At 47.7% G+C, this 18,999-nt stretch overlaps 1 protein-coding gene across 3 annotated transcripts in view; it reads left to right on the forward strand.

Annotated features, from left to right (window-relative positions):
- The window catches only part of UGGT1 (UDP-glucose glycoprotein glucosyltransferase 1), a 2,047,742-nt gene that overhangs the window by 559,706 nt on the left and 1,469,037 nt on the right, over positions 1–18,999 (forward strand). For all 3 annotated transcript variants that reach the window (XM_069617855.1, XM_069617854.1, XM_069617856.1), the window contains exon 12: positions 2,780–2,871. In XM_069617855.1, the coding sequence (XP_069473956.1) occupies positions 2,780–2,871 (92 nt within the window). The remainder of the gene's footprint in view (positions 1–2,779; positions 2,872–18,999) is intronic.

An 18,999-nucleotide genomic window follows, 5' to 3' on the forward strand; every position in this document is an offset into this window, starting at 1 on the left:
TCACCCATAAATGAGGTTGCATTTGGAGGGAACTCAGTTATCCATTTGAAGGATTCACTACGTGTACAATGGACATTTGCGATAATTTCCATGGGTATTGAATATATACATATTAATCATAAGTGTACCATTTCAAGAAATAGAAACATTTCATGATCCCAAATGTATCCCTCTGTGGTAGTTCATAATCATACACATTCAATGTTTTGATTATTTGTCATTACGATTCACTGTCACTCCATAAATTATACCATCCTGTTACAGTATGCACAAAACTATTGTGTGTACATGTTCATATGCATATATCAATATTAATCATAGATCAAATTGCTTTTCGCGGGATACAATAGATGTTATAGAATAGTTCATTTAATTTGCATTATACATTTCTCCAGTGATTAAACATAGTGTGATGACATGGATGTAATAATCATTGTTTAGATTTTAAAAGAACAAAATGCATCTCATGATCACAATTGAGTCCCTCTATTGTGGTTCTTAGGTTGCATATCGTTTTGGCTTCCTCCTGGTGCAGAATATCACAATCTCCAAACCGCAAAATCATTTCTATATACTTGATGCCAAAGAATTTCAAATCAATTTTCTTGTCGATTGACTGTTCTTTAAACCAATGGCCAGTGGTGTCTTCCGGTCTGAAGTGGTTAGACTGAGGCGTTCTCTGATTCTCACTCTGGGTTCTCTAATGGTGCTATCCACATATCATTTATTGCAAATGCATACAATAATATAAATGACAAATATTGTTCTACAATTTATGAACCATGAATAATAAGCATTTTGCCATTCTTGGTGACCTCTGACTGAATTTAGTTCCGTGCATCTTTGCACATGCTGAAATGGGAGCATTTGTAAAAACCTTTGATAGGAGAACCAGTGATATTAGTTTGCACTAACTTTTTCTTGTCCATAAAGCTTGAAATGAATGTAGTTCTTAGTGTGGAAGCTTTGGTGTATACAAATGTTGGATGATCCGAAATATATTGTTGCAAATCAGTCTAGTTGTAAAAGGTACCAGTGTTAAAGATTTTTTGTATTAATTGATTTCCACTGGTGTGTTGTGTAATCATTCTGAGCTTGTCTGAATTAGAATCAGTTTTGTGTTTTTTCAGGATCAGTACATCCATCCGTTTTTGTATTTGTAACTTTCTCGCTTGCCTCTATAATTGATTGCATCTGTCCTATATAAGCTCATATTCCTGCATAAAGTTAGAATTATTGCTACAGTTTCTTCTTGCCCTTGTTAATTCTCCAATCAGGATATTTTTAATGGTACTCTAAAGGGTTGCATTGACCTCTGTTTATTTTTTGCGATATGTTTTAGTATATACCTCATTGCTTTAAATGTAAATACAAAGATACACAAAATGGATGCTTTCTTTACTTTTTTCTGGAGTAAATTGTAACCCAAACATATTGTCATTCACGTAACTGCAATATGTATCTAATTTAGTTTAATTTTCTTTCCAAATAATCAAGATATCGTCAGTGTGTAACGTGGCCATCTGATTACTTTTTTGGACAAATCTGAGGGATTAGTATCATGTTGGTTCTCGAATTCTACCACAAAAAGATTAGCCATTGAGGGTGCAAAGCATGCCCCCATGGCTATGCCTCTAATTTGTTGGTACAACTTGTCATTAAAACGAAATGCACTGTTTCTCAAAATAAATGCTAAAAATTCCTTCAGCCTGTCAAAATGTAAATGAAAAGAAGTCAAGACATTTTGATAGATGTAATCAATGGTTTTAAGTGCTAAGTCATGTTGGATGGATGTATATAAAGCATTAATGTCCATGGTTACCAGTATGTAGTCATTATGCCACTCAATTTTGTTCAGACTTTCTAGGACATGTATCATGTCCTGGATGTTGAAAGTCCAGTTTGTAAACCTCTGGTCTTAGAACTCTGTCTATGTATTTGTCTGCGTTCCGTCCTTCTTCTGACCCGCCACACTGCGTTTAGATTGATAGCTTGTCTCTTTACTGTTTTTATAACTGAATTTGTAATGTTAGTGCTTGCCTTTTTATAATGTAGATCTTTTTTTGTTATGCACTCATTCACATAGAGTACATTTTCCAGTGACTCTAGTGTTCCGACATCCCTTTGTGTACTTGTGTGTTTACACTGTACCATAATACCACCCTTGGCCAACTCCTGAGAGTGAAGCCTTAACTGATCTGACAGCTACCATGAGTCATTGCCAATTTAAGGGGACACCTTCCTAACCGTCTAGGTTAGTCTTCCTCAGCCTTCACCAGAGGACTTTTGGGAAAATGGAACAATCTCATTTCAGAATGTGCTTAATAGTTTTCTCCTGGAGAGTTTGTTTTTAATATTTATTTCACATGGTTGTATTTAACTTTGGTGCACTGAAGGGTTGTTATTAGCAGCATTAAGTTGTCCAAATGTCTCAAGGTATTGACATGGTCTTGGGTGCGTGCTTGTCACAGGATGGGGGTAGCCTTATCTAAAAAGAATTGGGCATGTCGCTCTTAATTGTATTTTCTTCCTCCTGCCCCTTTCTGTCGCACTTCCCCTGCCGCCTGATCCACATAACACTGTGTCAGTGTGGTGTCTTTGTGCGGGTGAACATCGAGTGAGCATCCATTTGCTACTTTTCAAAAAGCTGTGGTCCTGCTAGATATTAAACGTATAGAACTATGTTCAGGGAGTTTGGACATCTTGCTGCATGACCGTTTAATAATTGCTATTATTCTAGCGTTCCATTCCTTAATTTCTATATTCTGCTTTCTCTCAGTTCTACAAAGGCACTTTGGGACTGCACCCTGGAGAGTCTGCTCTTTTTATCAACGGATTGCATGTTGACCTGGAATCTCAGGATATTTTCAGGTAAGAGTTCTGTAAAAGCCCATTTAATGCTGAGTATTGTGCTTGGCTTGTATTGCGTGCTGTGGGGAAAGCCTTCACATGGTTTATGGAGAGAAATACTAGGAGGTGGATAAGTTTGTGCAGGTGGGGTTCAGAGATCGTATGACTGTTTTTTTTATTTCCTATTAACTCCTAAGCAAATGTATATCTGTGCCCACCATCACCACTGACCTTTTCCTGCGTTGGGAGGCAGAAGAGAAGTCCTGTTTTTAGAATTTTCATGCAAACAATCAGTTTAATTTTCTTATGTAGGGTAAGCACAAGGTTTTCCTAAATTTCCTTTAGTGATTCTTGGGGTTGATCTGTCACCAAATGAACAGGTCATTGCAACTGGTGAATGAACCATAAATTGCAGAGGCACATAAATATTACTTAAGTGGCTTTGCAGACAGCAGCCCCTGTGATATTGCAACGCTGACAGTTACTGGCCATTCAAGACAACATTATCTTGCTTAGTGTTTGTTAGCAAAGCGTGCGTTCCTGCTTTCCCTCCATATACATCAATGGGACACCATAATGTTTTGCTATTGTTTGTAACCTGTTCTAAATTTTGGATGCAAGTGAAGCCTTTTTGCTTTTCTTTACTTGCCTTGCCAAGCGCAACTGTTTTGGGCGCATCCTAGAGACACTGCTCGACTTCCTGCATAACAAATATCGGACTCTCTAACAACGAACAGCGTGATCTGGTTTTCTGCATTCACACGCTCAGAACCACGCCGCCAACTCCCAGCACTTCCTCATTAGGCACGGGCCTCATGCATCCGCGCGCACCTCCCGGAGTGTCTCCGAGTGCCTGTTTGCTGGGTCGGTGGGGAGAGGGATCACTTTTCGGTGGACACCCCATACTTGGGTAATGCAAAGTCAATTGGGTAATGCTTCTTAGGCTCCTGTGTACCTTTTTTTATTTAAACATTTTTTTTACTTGAGCTTGTACTCGCGTGGAAACAATGAAACCAAACATGAGAAGTAGAAAAGAAAAGTCAGGGGGGCTGCCATGCATCATAACGTAATGATGGCTCCCCTGGTATTCACCCCCAAAAGAAACACTATGGCAAGAGCTCTGGTGCTTCCTCTGCCGCTCTCACCCTACTCCCAAGTTGTCGGAGGTTCTGTTTGATCACTAAGGAGGGGAGCTCTTGCCTTTACTACTGGATTTGGCTGTTTCTCCCCCACTTCCATTGCCAGATTCATGGCCTGCAAAGGAAATTATTGAACAGGTCCCAGCCTCAACGAATTCTGCAGATTTTTGGTCACCCCCCTATTTTTGGAGCGGGAGAAATCTCACTCCTGGCCCTGTCTCAATACCCTTTGAGACAGGGGGAGTGGTTGGATGTCTCCTTTCCCTCGGAAAAGTTATAGCCTTGCAGGGAGGGTCTAATCTAATAGTCTGAGGGGGTGGGTTGCAAGATCTCATCTTTTGTGAACTACAGGAGCACACAAAGTGTCTGCGTGCTATTACTATTCAATTGATCAACTTAAATACCGTAAGGTATTAAGAGACCTTAAATAATAGTCCCGCTCCCCCTGCTTTTGACAACACATACCTAAATACATCCCACGCCATGAAGCAGAAACAGTAGCAAAACTGAGGGAACGTCCCCTGACAAAAAAGAACCCAATTTTGGCACTAGAAACTGGAGGACGATCTCATGCTCTTATGCTGCCCCAGTAGCCATATCCTCTTCAATTGAGAAATGTAATTTGAGGAAAAAGGGTTGCAAAACAAAAATTGAAAAATTGGTTAAAGGGATACCACTTTTAAGTATGTATCACAACAATAGTGAAAACATGATTGCTGCCCTGAAAGATGGCAGCTCCAGGCAATTTTGGATCTTAATGAATGCCATGGAGATCACACAGTCTACAGCTCAAAGCAACACTATACCAGAAAGGGTGTGGGGGGGGGGCGTTTTGGCTCCATCTATGGAAGGAAAGACCTGACATTTCCAGATCTGGACGGCCTGAAGGCTTGTGCCTGGGACATTAACTTCACCATTAAGGTATTAACCCTTTAAGTGCCATGGGTATTTCCCCCCAGTGCCGGGGCCTTTTTTGGTGATTTCGGTATGTGGCCATTCAAGGCCTTGTAACTTTTTTGTTACATGAGATATCTCGCCCAATTTGGCTCCTTTTTTCCCCACATGTAGGCGGTCGTAACGCCACCCAGGAATCCTAGGTTGCTGTAGGGGATGAGAGAAAATAAGCAAAAAGGGCGAACATTTTGGGTTTTTTCAAAAAATGCAAATAAAATGATGTACAAAGAAGCCTGTGGTTTTTTCCTTGTAAGATCTAGGAATAAATGGTTTGCTGTGCTGAATTCCAAAATTTCCTGGCTTTCAAGAACAGGTTGAGCGGAAACGAAAAAATTTTTTTTTAATGTGGTTATCAACTGTTTTGTGAGAGGTAGGCGATTTTGGTCATTTTTGCCAATTGGACGTGCATGGACGGAATGGAAGAAAAGGGTAAGAAAGCCGAATTGGAGGACAGAAAGGCATATATTTCTGAAAAGTAGACAAAATCTAGGAAGGGGTGATTTGCGTAGGTCAGGCAACAACTAGGTAGGGGGAAATGCCATAGATTGGGGGGAAAAGCGGGAAAATGACAGAAAAAAAGGTATGTGTTGGACATGGTTGGCTTGGTACGGCAATGGCTTCTATGAATTTTGAGAAAAGCAATGCTCCGCTACATTCTCCTGACTCTTGCAGTTAGGAAAGCACACATTTTTTGTAGTGTTATACAAAACAAGCATTACCACAAGCCAAACGTTCAGCCATGGTACACAGGAGTTTTATGCTCGCGGCCTGAACAGACGTACTTAGCTTGTGTAAATCGGGAAAACCAATGTGGTGAGGAACGGCAAGCATACATTTTTTGAAAGAGCACAGGCAGACCTTTTCAAGGGTAGGTGACTTGTGCAGGTTACAAAAGTGTATGGTGCCTAAAGCAGCGACTAAATGTAGGTCACATTTGGGAAATTAAAGGGTTGTGTGACAAAGGGCACCAGCAAATGGGTCAAAACGTTATGAAAACCACACAAACACAACAAATGTTATACCTTCATGCGTTCCCACAGGTGTCCCGATGAAAACGGTACCTCACATGTGTGGGTGCACCTACCTGGGCGCCAAGGGGAAAGCCTAAAACGCAAGTAACCCCAAGTCTGTTTTCACACCTGAATTTCACACTCTCACATCATACAGATATGGTCCTCGGGTTTCCAAGCCACCAAGGAAAACAGGGAACCCCATGCATTTCCGAAAAGAGGACTCCCGTGGAAATCCACAGGGGTATGATTTGCGCAAATCGGCCCAGAATTTAATACCCAGAAGCCCCGGCAAAGTCTGAAATGTGCCGAAAAAACCCAAATTTTTCACTTTGTCGGGGGTTCTGGGTAAAACATTCTGGTCCGCTTCGCGCAAGTTGGACCTCTGTGGATTCCTACTGGTGCCCTCTTTTCAGAAATGCATGGGGTTCCCAGTTTTCCTTGGTGGCTTGGACACCCTATGCCCAAATCTGTAGGTTATCTCCCCAAACCCTAGCCTTTTCCCTTTGCGGCTAGATTGGTGAACGCACACGTGAGGTACCGTTTTCGTTGGGACACCTGTGGGAACGCGGGAAGGTATGACATCTGTTGTTGGCAGCGTGTTTCGGTGGTTGAGCAGAGTGAAATGTCTGTTTTTACCCCCAAATTTGGAATTTGCCAGCGGTTCTAGGTAGTAGATTCTGGGCAGATTTGCGCAAGTCAGACCTCTGTGGATTCTCACGGGTGTCCTCTTTTGGGAAATGCATGGGGTTCCCTGTTTTCCTTGCTGGCTTCGACACCCTGGGCCCAAATCTGTAGGTTGCCCATATGAACAAATTGTGCTGTGGCGAAAGGCTTGGGGTTACCAGGGGGTTACCCTTTTCCTTTTGCGCCCCCGGTAAGTGCACCCACACATGTGAGGTACCTTTTTCGCCGGGACACCTGTGGGAACGCAAGAAGGTATGACATCTGTTGTTGGCGATGTGTCTCGGTGAGTGGACACAGGGAAATGTCTCTGAAATTGGCTGGAAATGAAGACGATTCTCAGACATTTCGCTCTGGCCACCCTCCGAAACACACCGCCAACAACACATGGCCTACCTTCCTGCGTCCCCACACGTGTCCCGATGAAAGAGGTACCTCACATGTGTGGGTGCACCTTCCGGGGGCACAAAAGGAAAAGGGTAACCCACTGGTAACCCCAAGCCTTTCGCCACTGCCCATTTTGCTCATGTGGGCAACCTACAGATTTGGGCCTGGGGTGTCGAAGCCAGCAAGGAAAACGGGGAACCCCATGCATTTCCCAAAAGTGGACACCTGTGGGAATCCATAGGTCTGACTTACGCAAATCGTCCAGAATTTGTTACCCAGAACCCCCAGCAAAGACCCACATGGGAGAAGGGTGCCCAAGGCCAGGGATATTACCGCCGACTTTGTTGGAGCCCTGGCTGCCCTGCGTTACAGCTTCTCCCCACCAAGGAGTCTCGCCAGTGTGCCAATACCTCCCCGAAGGTAAAAGTTGTAATGCAACCCAGCCGCAACTCCTGGACAGTTGGAGGTGATCTGGCCAGACGGGCCATTCCCACCCACACCACCAAAAATCCAGCCCCAGTCGCACCCACCACACTGACAGTGGGCCCTAACCATAGAATAATAAAAAAATAGTACTCACGTAACGTTGCAGCTGCTCAGGTAGAAAAAGTTGTAAACAAAACAAAAAACACATGTTACCTACGGTCACACAAGCAAAATGTAGCCCTCCCTGGGGGCAGATAAGGGGGGGAGGCTGTCCTGCACTCCTCCCTTGCCTCAGATGTCCCTTCCTAGGCGCAGATGTCTGGTCCCAGGGAGGGCTGCATGACATGGCACCCAGTCAATTGCGGGTGGGGGTGGGGAGGTCAACGCCCCATCCCATTAGAAAATTCCCTGTCCCTTTGCGGTGCCCCACAGCCCCCCTAAAATGCATTCCATTTTCCATTTTTTCTTTGTTTACGAAACTTGCCTTGGCGCAGAGGGGCACATTGGTGTGCCAATCTGGCCCCAGGGTGCCCAACCCTTACTGCCCCACCTACTGGGGGGCCTGTTCCACAATTTTTGATGGCCCTCTCCCCCCTAACCCCAAATGGATGGCGGGGGCACCTCATGCAGGCCTCCTTCAAATGGCTGTGTGAGGTACACCCCCCCTTCCATTTGGGGTGCGGGGAGAGGGACACCAAAAATGTGTAGGACAGGCTCCCCCGGTGGGTGGGGCAGTAAGGTTTGGGCACCCTCGGGCCAGATTGGCACACCAATGTGCCCCTCTGCGCCAAGGCAAGTTTCGTAAATAATTCAAAATGGCAGGCTGCCCTTTAGCGGGGGCAGAAGGGCCCCCTACACAGCTGTGGAATTTTCTAATGTGAAGGGCGGTGCACCTCTCCACCCCCACCCCAATTGGATGGGCGGCCCATCTCATGTAGCCCTCCACAGGGGCAGATAAGGGGGGGGGGCTGTCCTGCACTCCTCCCTGGGCTCAGGCGTCCGTTCCTTGGAGTAGATATCTGGTCACAGGGAGGGCTGCATGGTATGGCACCCACTCCATTGTGGGTGGGGTGGGGGGGGTCAACGCCCCATCCCATTAGAAAATTCCCCGACCCTTTGGGGTGCCCCACAGCCCCCCGTAAAAAGCACTCCACCATTTTCACTTTTTTCCTTTCGTAACCCAACTCCCTTTGGTGCAGAGAGGCACATTGATGTGCCAATCTGGCCCCAGGGTGCCCAAACCTTACTGCCCCACCCACTGGGAGGCCTGTCCCACCATTTTCGGGGTTCGGGGGAGAAGGCCCCCAAAAATGTTGCGACAGGCCCCCTAGTGGGTGGGGCAGTAAGGTTTGGGCACCCCAGCACCAGATTGGCACAGCAATGTGCCCATCTGCGCCAGGGCAAGTTTTGTAAACAAAGAAAAAAATGGAAAAGGTACACTACACTTTAGGGCGGGCTGAGGGGCACTCTAAACCGCCAGGTAATTTTCTAATATACTGGGGATTGACCCTGTACCCCGCCACACTAAATGCAGGGGGGGGAATCTCATTCAGCCCTCCCTGGGGGCAGATAAGAGGGGGGCATCTCATGCAGCCCTCCCGGGGTCAGATGCCCCTTCCTAGGAGCCGATATCTGCCCCCAGGGAGGGCTACAAGGAGTGCCCCCATTTCCCCTTGGGGTGAGGTGGAGAGGGCCACCCCCCATTTCTGTAAAATATATCCCTTGTGGCTTTTTTTTTGTTTTGCCCCCTTCCCTGGGGGCAGATGATCGGCCATCTGCCCCCAGGGGGGGGGCCTAACCTGCAGGCCCCATCCTTTGGGGGGCTTGCACACTAATTCCTGGTAGCCCTCCCCCCACCCCCAATTGGATGGGGGGGCCACCTCATGTACTCCTGCCTGGGGCCATAAATCTGCCCCCAGGGAGGGCTACAAGGGGTGCCCCCCCCTTTCCACTTGGTGTGGGAGGGCCACCATCATTTCATGGGGGCAAAATAATCCCAGGACCCCCACCCCCATCCCTGTTCCTTTTATTTATTTATTTATTTACTCCCCCCCCCCCCCCCCTTCCCTGGGGGCAGATGATCAGCCATCTGTCCCCAGGGTTGTGCACATATGTGCCCCCATGCTTTGGGGGCTGGGGGGGTGAGAGGGCTGCTTACTGTAAGCAGGCCCCCCACGTCACAAACGTATCCCTGGTGGTCCAGTGGGTTGCTGGTCACGGATCGAGCAGTCTGCGCCGATCCGTGACCAGCAATGCCTCATATATATGGTGTCGTTGGAAAGGGGAGTATCTCCCCTTTCCAACGACACCACATTCGCCAATATCCCTAGTGGCTAGTGGGTCCCAGGGCTCCAACCCCCCTCCCGCCTCCCCCCTTCCCTCGACTTTTTTATATATATATTTCTGAGGCTTGTGGAATCTGCTTAGATCACATGCTGTGCATAGGCTGACATCTAGTGGAAGCTGCAGAGTATTACAGTTTGCTTTTCGAAACTCGAAAATGGGCATCGACACAGGGCGTGCCAGTAATACCCTAGTGTGACGTCCACTGTACCCAAGATCCCTCACGTGTCTAGGATCCTCAGATTGTTTTTTTCCGCCATACTGGTCGGAAGCATTTTGCGGAGTCCCCTTGCCTTAGCCATACTTTTGCTAAAATATTAATTTATTTACATCCTTCCCCATCCCAACGTCGTACTTCAACACTCGACGCCGGCTGGAGAAGAAATCGACCGTCTGCTGCTGCACAACAGATTTGGGCCTCGGAAGGCCTCTGGCCTTGGCCCGGGCCTCGGAAGGCCTCTGGCCTCGGCCCTGCAAGTAGGGGGAGAGTGGGGGTTGGACATACTCTACACTCTTGGTATATAGGTACACCTTATACATTTCCTACACTTAACAGCCCGCTGCCTCAAGGTGCGTATGGACGGTACCCCTTTTCAATTCTGCCCCAAGTGCAATCGCAAATACCCTTGGGTCGACAGGCACGCCACGTGCAATCTCTGCTTGCCGAGGGACCACCCCGAAGCGAACTGCAGAGCGTGTAGTAGGTTTAAACCTAAGACACTTAAGGACCGTTCGCCGAAGCGTTGGGCCCACCACGCCAGGCAGGCGGCCATGGCAGCGGAGGGCGCCTTCAGCAACGGCAGCGACGCCGGACGGCGTGGGCATTACGGCGTCGAAAGACAGCCGAGCGCAGGTCCCCGACCTCGGAAGGTCGTCCGGCAGGGCGGCTATGGGGAAGACCCCCGGCGACACAAGCGCTTCACATACCACACACACTAAACACACGAAGTCCAACCGAGACTCGACGACGTCGAGTTCTCGGAAAGAGGCACAAACAGAACGGTCCGACTCGGTGTCCTCTGGGTGTTCTCGATCGAGATCGCCGCATGACTCCAGGCAATCATCCCCTCTTGCCAAGAGTCCCTCGCTCCCTAGGCTAACAGAAGTTCGATCGTCGGAGGACGAAGACGACTTCCACCCCCAGGCTGCGCTCCAGGAGTCGGAGCCCGCAGACAAGATCAGCGAGGCCCCACGCTCGAAGGACAGGGACCCTACCCCTGATCCTCGACGCCAGGCGTCGAAAACCTCTGGAGCCACAAAAGGACAGGGAAAACATTTTTCCACTCCCGGGGAGGGGGGAAAACAGCAGAAGAAGCAGACTTTGCACTCTTCCACACCTGTGAAACACACCACTCCCCCTAAACAGACAGACAAGACCAGGTCTGCTGATTTGTCTAAAACCAGCAAATCTACTCAAGATAAATCCCCGCGACTTGCTGAGAGAGTCATTCCCAATTCCAAAAAATGGTCGAGTGAAGACATAGATAGGGTCATGTCAAGGATGTCTTCTTTGGCTGACTTTTACGATAAAAATCCAGACCATTTCCTTTCGTATGATCCACAAGGGGCCACACCCTCAGGCTCTTACGATCCTATCCCCCCCGAGTAAGAAGCCCCGGTTTGAGACACCGATGAGGTCTACAGACCCCTTCGAGGTACAACCATACTCACGACCATACTCACTGTATCAAGGAGAGGCTTCCTTTGGTGAGGACCAAGAATTTGGCATGGTAGAAGAGCAAACCGGGACGGGCTACTATGGGGATGATGAGGACCAAGAAGAGGAAGACCCTGAAACCTACAGAGTAGATTCCCCGGTAGAAAACAAAGCCCCGGTTACCGACTCCCCTGTCGATAACCAACCCCTCCTAAACGAGGTTCTCGCACGTGCAGCAGAACATTTCCATATTGACACCCACGGTGTCCAGGAGGAGAGGGACTTCGCAGAGGAGTTAGTGGGAGAAAGGAGGCCTGTTGCCCAGACCATCCCTATCCTTACGTCCATTCAGCGAAGAATAGACCCGTCCCTGGTGAACCCGAACCTCACCAGAGCAGTCAATCCCAGGGTTGAAAAACTTTTCAGGGCAGCCCAGTCTGACCCTCTCTATATAAGAGGACATCTGAAGCCAGACTCCCTAGTTGTCACTAACACTCGTAAGAGGGCTGGAACACCCTTGTCATCGTCCGAAGCACCTCCCGACAAGGAGAGCAAAAAACGATATGGTTTTGGCAGGAAAGTAGCCTCAACGTCCGCCTATCAAGCAAGGATTGCAAACTCCACCACCCTGTTGGCCAGCTACAACTGCCATCAGTGGGAAGAAGTCGCGGCACTCATAGCCTCTGCTTCGGAACCCTTAAAGGGCCAATTAGCTCGGGTTGTCGCAGAGGGTAGAGCCGCGTCTGGTTGCATTTTGAAAGCAACCTTTGACGCCGCGGTCAACGCAGGCAGATTGATAGCAGAAGGCACTGTTATCAAGAGACATGCGTGGTTACGGCAGTCTGGTTTTAAAGCAGAAACCCAGGCATCATTGTTGGACAAACCAGTGGAAGCCGATCTGTTGTTTGGTAAGGCGGTTGAGGTCGCACTGAAGAATGCCAAGGACGAATACGAGACACTCCCCTTGGCCAGTTAACCAATAAACCCCCAACCAGAGAGGGAATAGTAATTTTCGTTGCCCACGCGGCCAAAATTCCCAAAGAGGATCTAACTATTCCCAGGGGCAGGGTACACAGTGGAACAGCAGCCAACAGTCTACCCAGGGTTACGGCAGGGGTAATAGGAGAGGTCGTGGTAAAGGCAGAGGCAGCCCCAGCAAAGGAGGCGGCACGCCTCCACCAAAGCAGTGCCGCTCAGTTCAGGGTCCCTTCTCACGCAACCCCAGTAGGGGGACGCATTTTCAACTTCACCCAGGCTTGGGAAGGGATCACATCAGACAGATGGGTGCTGTCAACAGTATCCTCAGGGTACTAACTACTGCAGCGTCCCCGGAACCATCCCCCACGACAAAGAGTACACTCTTTAGAACATCAGAAGATTCTCCTCGAGGAGATCGCCATTCTGCTCGAAAAGGACGCGATAGAACTCGTCCCGGGACACCAGGTAAACAAGGGTATTTATTCAACTTACTTCCTTGTGCCAAAGAAAGATTTGACAACGCGCCCAGTATTGGACTTACAGCCTGCCAACAAGTATGTCAAGCCCTAAAAGTTTCGTATGACTACGCTACAAGAGGTAATCCCCCTCCTAAAAAGGGGGATTACATGGCAACCTTGGATATGAAAGATGCTTATTTTCATATTTCCATGTTCCCAGCGCACAGAAGGTACTTGCGCTTCAAGGTGGACAGTCGGCACTACCAATTCAAGGTACTGCCCTTCGGGATAGCTTCGGCACCAAGGGTATTCACCAAGGTACTGGCGGTGGCGGCTGCACACCTACGCAGGGAGGCAATCCCGGTGTACCCTTATCTGGACGACTGGCTCATAACGGGGGAAACCCCAGTAATTTGCAGGACAAACATTCAAAGGACAATCGACCTCCTCCACGAGTTAGGCCTCTCAATCAACGAGAAAAAGTCAAGCCTGGTGCCAAGCACCTCCAAACAGTTCCTAGGAGCAATCCTAGATACTCAAGAGGGGTTGACCTTTCCTTCAGAGGAAAGAATTCGGAATATACTACTGCAAATTCCGCATTATCAGTCCGGTCACCAAATAACGGTACGCAAAGCAATGCGTTTACTGGGCATGATGGCGTCATGTATTTACCTGGTCCCCCACGCGTGCCTGCGCATGTGTCCCATGCAGGAATGGTTGGCGAAACAGTGGTCTCAGGCAAGTGGTCAGTGGGACGATCTAGTGGTCGTTTCGCCAACACTAGTACAAAGCCTTCACTGGTGGACAAGAGAGAATCTTGCACAGGGAAAACCCTTTTACGATCGCGAAGTACAGGCAGTAGTCACTACCGATGCATGTCTGACGGGGTGGGGAGCTCACCATCTCCACCACACAGCTCAGGGTCTCTGGACTCCCTCAGTGGCCAAGAACCACATCAACCTGCTAGAGCTTCTGGCAGTATTCAGAGCGCTTCAAGCGTTCGAGCCCCACCTACTAAACCTGTCGGTGCAAATCCGGACGGACAGCACTACAGCCATGTTCTACCTGAACAAGCAAGGAGGGACTCGCTCGCCAAATCTGTCCAAGCTTGCCCAGAAAATCTGGATATGGGCACTCAGACGGAACATCTTCCTGTCATCACAACATGTTCCAGGGGAGCTCAATTCCCTAGCGGATGCTCTGAGCAGAGACTCCCTCCCAGAGGAACACGAATGGGTTCTTCACAGAGAGGTCGTAGAAGATCTCTTCTCTCAGTGGGGTTTCCCCACTATAGACTTATTCGCCACAAGCGAAAACAGACAATGCCCAGGATTTGCATCCAGGTTCCCCCAACCAGACTCCCAGGGGAACGCCCTGTGGATAAACTGGTCAGGGATGTTTGCGTACGCTTTTCCACCAACTCCTCTCATCAGGAAAGTGGTGAACAAGATGAACAGGGAGTCGATGACGCTCGTCCTAGTTGCTCCCATATGGGCAAGACAACCGTGGTTCCCACACCTACGCAGGATGGCGGTGTGCGAGCCCATCAAACTTCCAGCCTGGTACAACCTACTGTCCCAGCACCAAGGTCAAACAGTGCACCAGCAACCCAACTCAATGAACCTGGCAGCATGGCTCCTGAGGTAATAGAGTTTGGACACCTCAATTTACCACAGAGGTGTATGGACATCCTAAAGGAATGTAGGAAACCAAACACAAGGCACTGTTACTTTGACAAGTGGAAGAGGTTCGTTATCTGGTGCCAGAGTAGACAAATCAACCCAGTTGATTGCACTCCTTCCACTATTGTTACATACATGCTCCACCTGCTAGATGCAGGATTGGTTTTTAACTCACTGAAAGTACACCTGGCAGCCCTCTCGGCTTACACCACTTCCCATAGCAAGGTTTCGTGGTGGAAAGTACCAGTAGTTAAAGCCTTCATGGAAGGAGTAAAGAGACTTCACCCTCCTGTTTCAAACCCACCACCAGGGTGGGACATTAATGTGGTGCTAGCCAAGCTCATGGGCCCCCCCTTTCAAACCCATGCATAAAAGCAGTCTCAAACACCTGACTTATAAAACCGCCTTCTTAGTAGCTATTACTTCTATAAGAAGGGTCAGTGAAATTCAGGCTCTGTCAGTGCAGGATCCCTTCTTTACTGTCCATAAAGACAAACTGGTTTTACGCACACACCCTAGGTTCTCGCCTAAATTTATATCAAAATTCCATGTAAACCAGTCCATCGAGCTTCCGGCTTTCTTCCAGAACCCGCAAAGCTCGGCTGAGGTGAAACTACACACCCTAGATGTGCGTAGGGCGGTCCTCTACTATGTAAATAAAACCAGACCGCTAAGGAAAACATATCAACTGTTTGTCTCCATAGCTACAGGCAGAGAGGGGGATCGCGTCTCTAAAGGTGCCATCTCGAAGTGGATTATTAACTGTATCCAGCTGTGTTACTCACTCTCTGAAAAGACTCTGCCTTTTACGCCAAGGGCCCACTCTACTAGAGGCATTGGGGCCACTCTGGCTTTCATTGCAAATGTACCCCTTGACACCATTTGCAAAGCAGCTACTTGGAGCTCTATTCACACTTTTACTCAGCATTACTGCATTGACACCCATTCCAAGGCAGATACACAAGTGGGACAAGCGGTTCTAAGACACTTATTTGCTCATGACCCTTCTCACATCCCACCTCCTTCTTCTGGTACTCCTCGCTAATCTATGCACAGCATGTGATCTAAGCAGATTCCACAAGCATCAGAAGGGATACATTACTCACCGTAATCGTATTTCTGATGCTTGTATCTGCTTAGATTCACATGCGACCCACCCTTCCTCCTCATGATTGCTTGTAGTCTTACCTTTCTGTCTATCTGCTTGGATTATCTGTACTCACGCTAATCCTCATGCTACCTCATGTCAGAAAAAATACAATCTGAGGATCCTAGACGCGTGAGGGATCTTGGGTACAGTGGACGTCACACTAGGGATAGTATTACTGACACGCCCTGTGTCGACGCCCATTTTCGAGTTTCGAAAAACAAACTGTAATACTCCGCAGCTTCCACTAGATGTCGGCCTATGCACAGCATGTGAATCTAAGCAGATACAAGCATCAGAAATACGATTACGGTGAGTAATGTATCCCATATATATTTTCTTTTTCACCTCTGGGGGCAGTGATCATCTGCCCCTAGGGGTCTCCCGCGCTGTGGCCCCATGCTTTGGGGCCACGGGGGGAAGGGGGCCGCTTACCTAGTAAGTAGCCCCCCTCCCCCCGCGCCACAAACGGATCTCTATTGATCCAGTGACACTGCTGCCCACAGATCGCGCGCCCTACGCCCGATCGTGAGCGGCAATGCCACACAATGGGTATCGTTGGAAAGGGGAGAATACCCGCCTTGATCTCTGCAGGGATCGCTCAAAACAAGGTGCCAAAAAGGACGAGCTATCTCGTCCTTGGCACTGCACATGCAATTCCAAGGACGAGATATCTCGCCCTTGGCACTGAAGGGGTCAATTAACGAGGCTAGTCCTTCCAGAGCTGCAGGGCCCAATCAGCTAACACATGCAACCTTTAAAGGAAACGTAGATTTGTGGGCTCTAAGGCACTGTACTTGTTATTCAAATATATCATCTTGACTAAGTGCCTGCTACCTTCCTGGCACATTTTGTATGTGGTTCCAATCTATAAAAAAGGCGATAGTTGCAGTCCACTGAATTACCGCCCAATAGCACTGTTCGATGCTGATTCCAAAATGTTCTCGGGTATGGTCCTAAAGCATATAGAGGACTGTAGTTTAAAGATCAATATTCTCTCTATGCAACATATATACTTTAGAAGATCGGTGGTAACTGACGCTGGCAGGCTCTTAATATGTGCTTTGCAATGCATAGCTTGGAAAGATAACAGGCCCCCGATATGCATGGCCGTTATGGATCTATCCCTCACCTTCGACTCGGTAGATAGAGCCCATCTATGGAGGAAATTTTTAAAAAACTGGGTATGTCGGGTGGTTTCTCGATAGGACCAAACGTCAAGACATCATGAGGGTCAGATTAAACATCTTGCGGACAAGAGATTGTGTCGGTAAGAGGTGACATAAGGAGGGAAAATGGCTTTCTGTCAATTTTGTGAGTTGGCTGACTCTAAGTAAATGATAATGCATCTCTTGACAGAGTGCCCAGCCCTTAGGACAGAGCATTGTTTTGCTTTATCTTGGCCACATGTGGAGATCTCGTACTTACACTCTCCTGACCCTTGCAAATTTAATTATTGGACTCAGATAGGCAAAGAATTATAAATGACATGTTGGTTATAGTTCTAGTAAAAATGGCGCGTTACAGGCCCTTTAATCACTTACAACATACAGAAAGAAAAATAAACACATAATCAGTTATACATAGACAAAGAAAAAACAAATCACCGTTATGATCGCTGCAGGAGACACCTTAATCTCAGCCACTACGACACTGCTTAGTCCCACAGCAGGTAGGCAAAGAGATTGATCGTTCTAGCGGTATCTGGAGAAGAGCGTCCTCCCTCTCAGTGAGACTTCATCACCCGGGTTCCAAATCCTAAATGCTTTTCCAAGAGGAAAACCTTGTCTCTTATGGGGCTACTTTCGATCCCTGCCCTTCATGGGTTACCATGCTGCTCTCGGCCGACAAGCAGACAATAAGCATGAGGCGCAAAAAGAGTGGAATATTCCAGTTAGAAGCGGGAAAAACCCATCTTCCCTCCTTGCTGTTGTTCCCACTACCCCTTATCACTGCACCTGCAAAACGCTGCGACTCCCTTTCTGGCTTGTCCTTCGGCGGACAATACAATAACTATTCTGCCTGATTTGGTCATCTGGCCTGAATATGTGACCTTGTCTTTGCAGCAGAAATGCATGTTTGCTTGCTGAGTCCACAAAAACATAGCCTTTCATTACTGTTTCATTGCAGTGAATGGAAGTGAATATCCAAGATGGGCGCGCATCAGCACCATGTTTTCTGGCGCATTTCTCACATGCACTGCACTCCACCCCTTGGATATTCAACTACCATAACCCAACAGGCAAAAGGGGAGGTTCCCAGAACCTACGGAACAAACGCCATAAGTTTGGAATACAAGAAATACAACACCACCACCACACTAAAACAGCAAAAATGCCAAAAATCCAAATCTGAGCCGAAGGTAAAGCTTCGGGAATCCAGGAAAACATTGGACACTACCAGTCCCCGTCTTTATCCTGCGTCACCCGAGCGACTAGATCTCTCAAATCCTTAATATGGTCCTCAATAGAACGGGAACGATCTTCCAAGTCAAAAGAACACATCCCCTCTACAGTGTTACATCCCAAATTATTCTTTAAAAATAGATAATCGATAGCTGCCCTATTTTGCAAGATAGCCTTCCTAAAAATGTTATCGTCTAACAAGAGTTCAGTTAAAGCCTGCAATGTCTCGTTAAGCCCCTTAACTACCAGGCAAGCCAATTTAATCATAGTCTTATATGCCCCAGCTGCTAAACCCCAAATCCCCATTAAGGAAATGGCTAATGCCAACACCTCCAGTTTCAGATAACAAATGGACATCGGAATTACAATTGGGGGATAAGGCGGTGTAGGAGGCGGATCGTGTGGACCGTCGAACAGTAGGGCGCAGAGGAAATGACATCAAGCCAAGGCGTGTTAAAGTGCAAGCACCACCTGAAGTAGCAGTAATATATGAATACATTTGGTTCCCACAGGAAAACAACCAACCCGCAGGAAGTTTCCCATGGCTCAGGTGGCTAGCTGTTAGAATAGTAAAGTTACACCACATATTTTGGAAACATCAGTGCAAACGGAAGCCGTTCGAGCGCATAGGTACCGCTCAAAATCAGACCTCATCTCACCATAGTTCAGGTCCCGCTGTTGTCACTTGCCAACAAAGTTCGGATCACAAGTCATTTGATAGCAGACATCGACAGGGGCAATATTGTGTGATATAAAATTTGTCATATTCCTCAATTTGTGGGCCGTATCTGCACAGAATTTACAATATTCATACACTGAAAAGGAACCTCGCAAATCAAAGTTCTCAATCCTTATGCAAGACTCCAAACAAGGTTTCTA

The sequence above is a fragment of the Ambystoma mexicanum genome, chromosome 10 (genome assembly GCF_040938575.1).
Source record: "Ambystoma mexicanum isolate Mex_15411 chromosome 10, UKY_AmexF1_1, whole genome shotgun sequence".
Taxonomy (NCBI): domain Eukaryota; kingdom Metazoa; phylum Chordata; class Amphibia; order Caudata; family Ambystomatidae; genus Ambystoma; species Ambystoma mexicanum.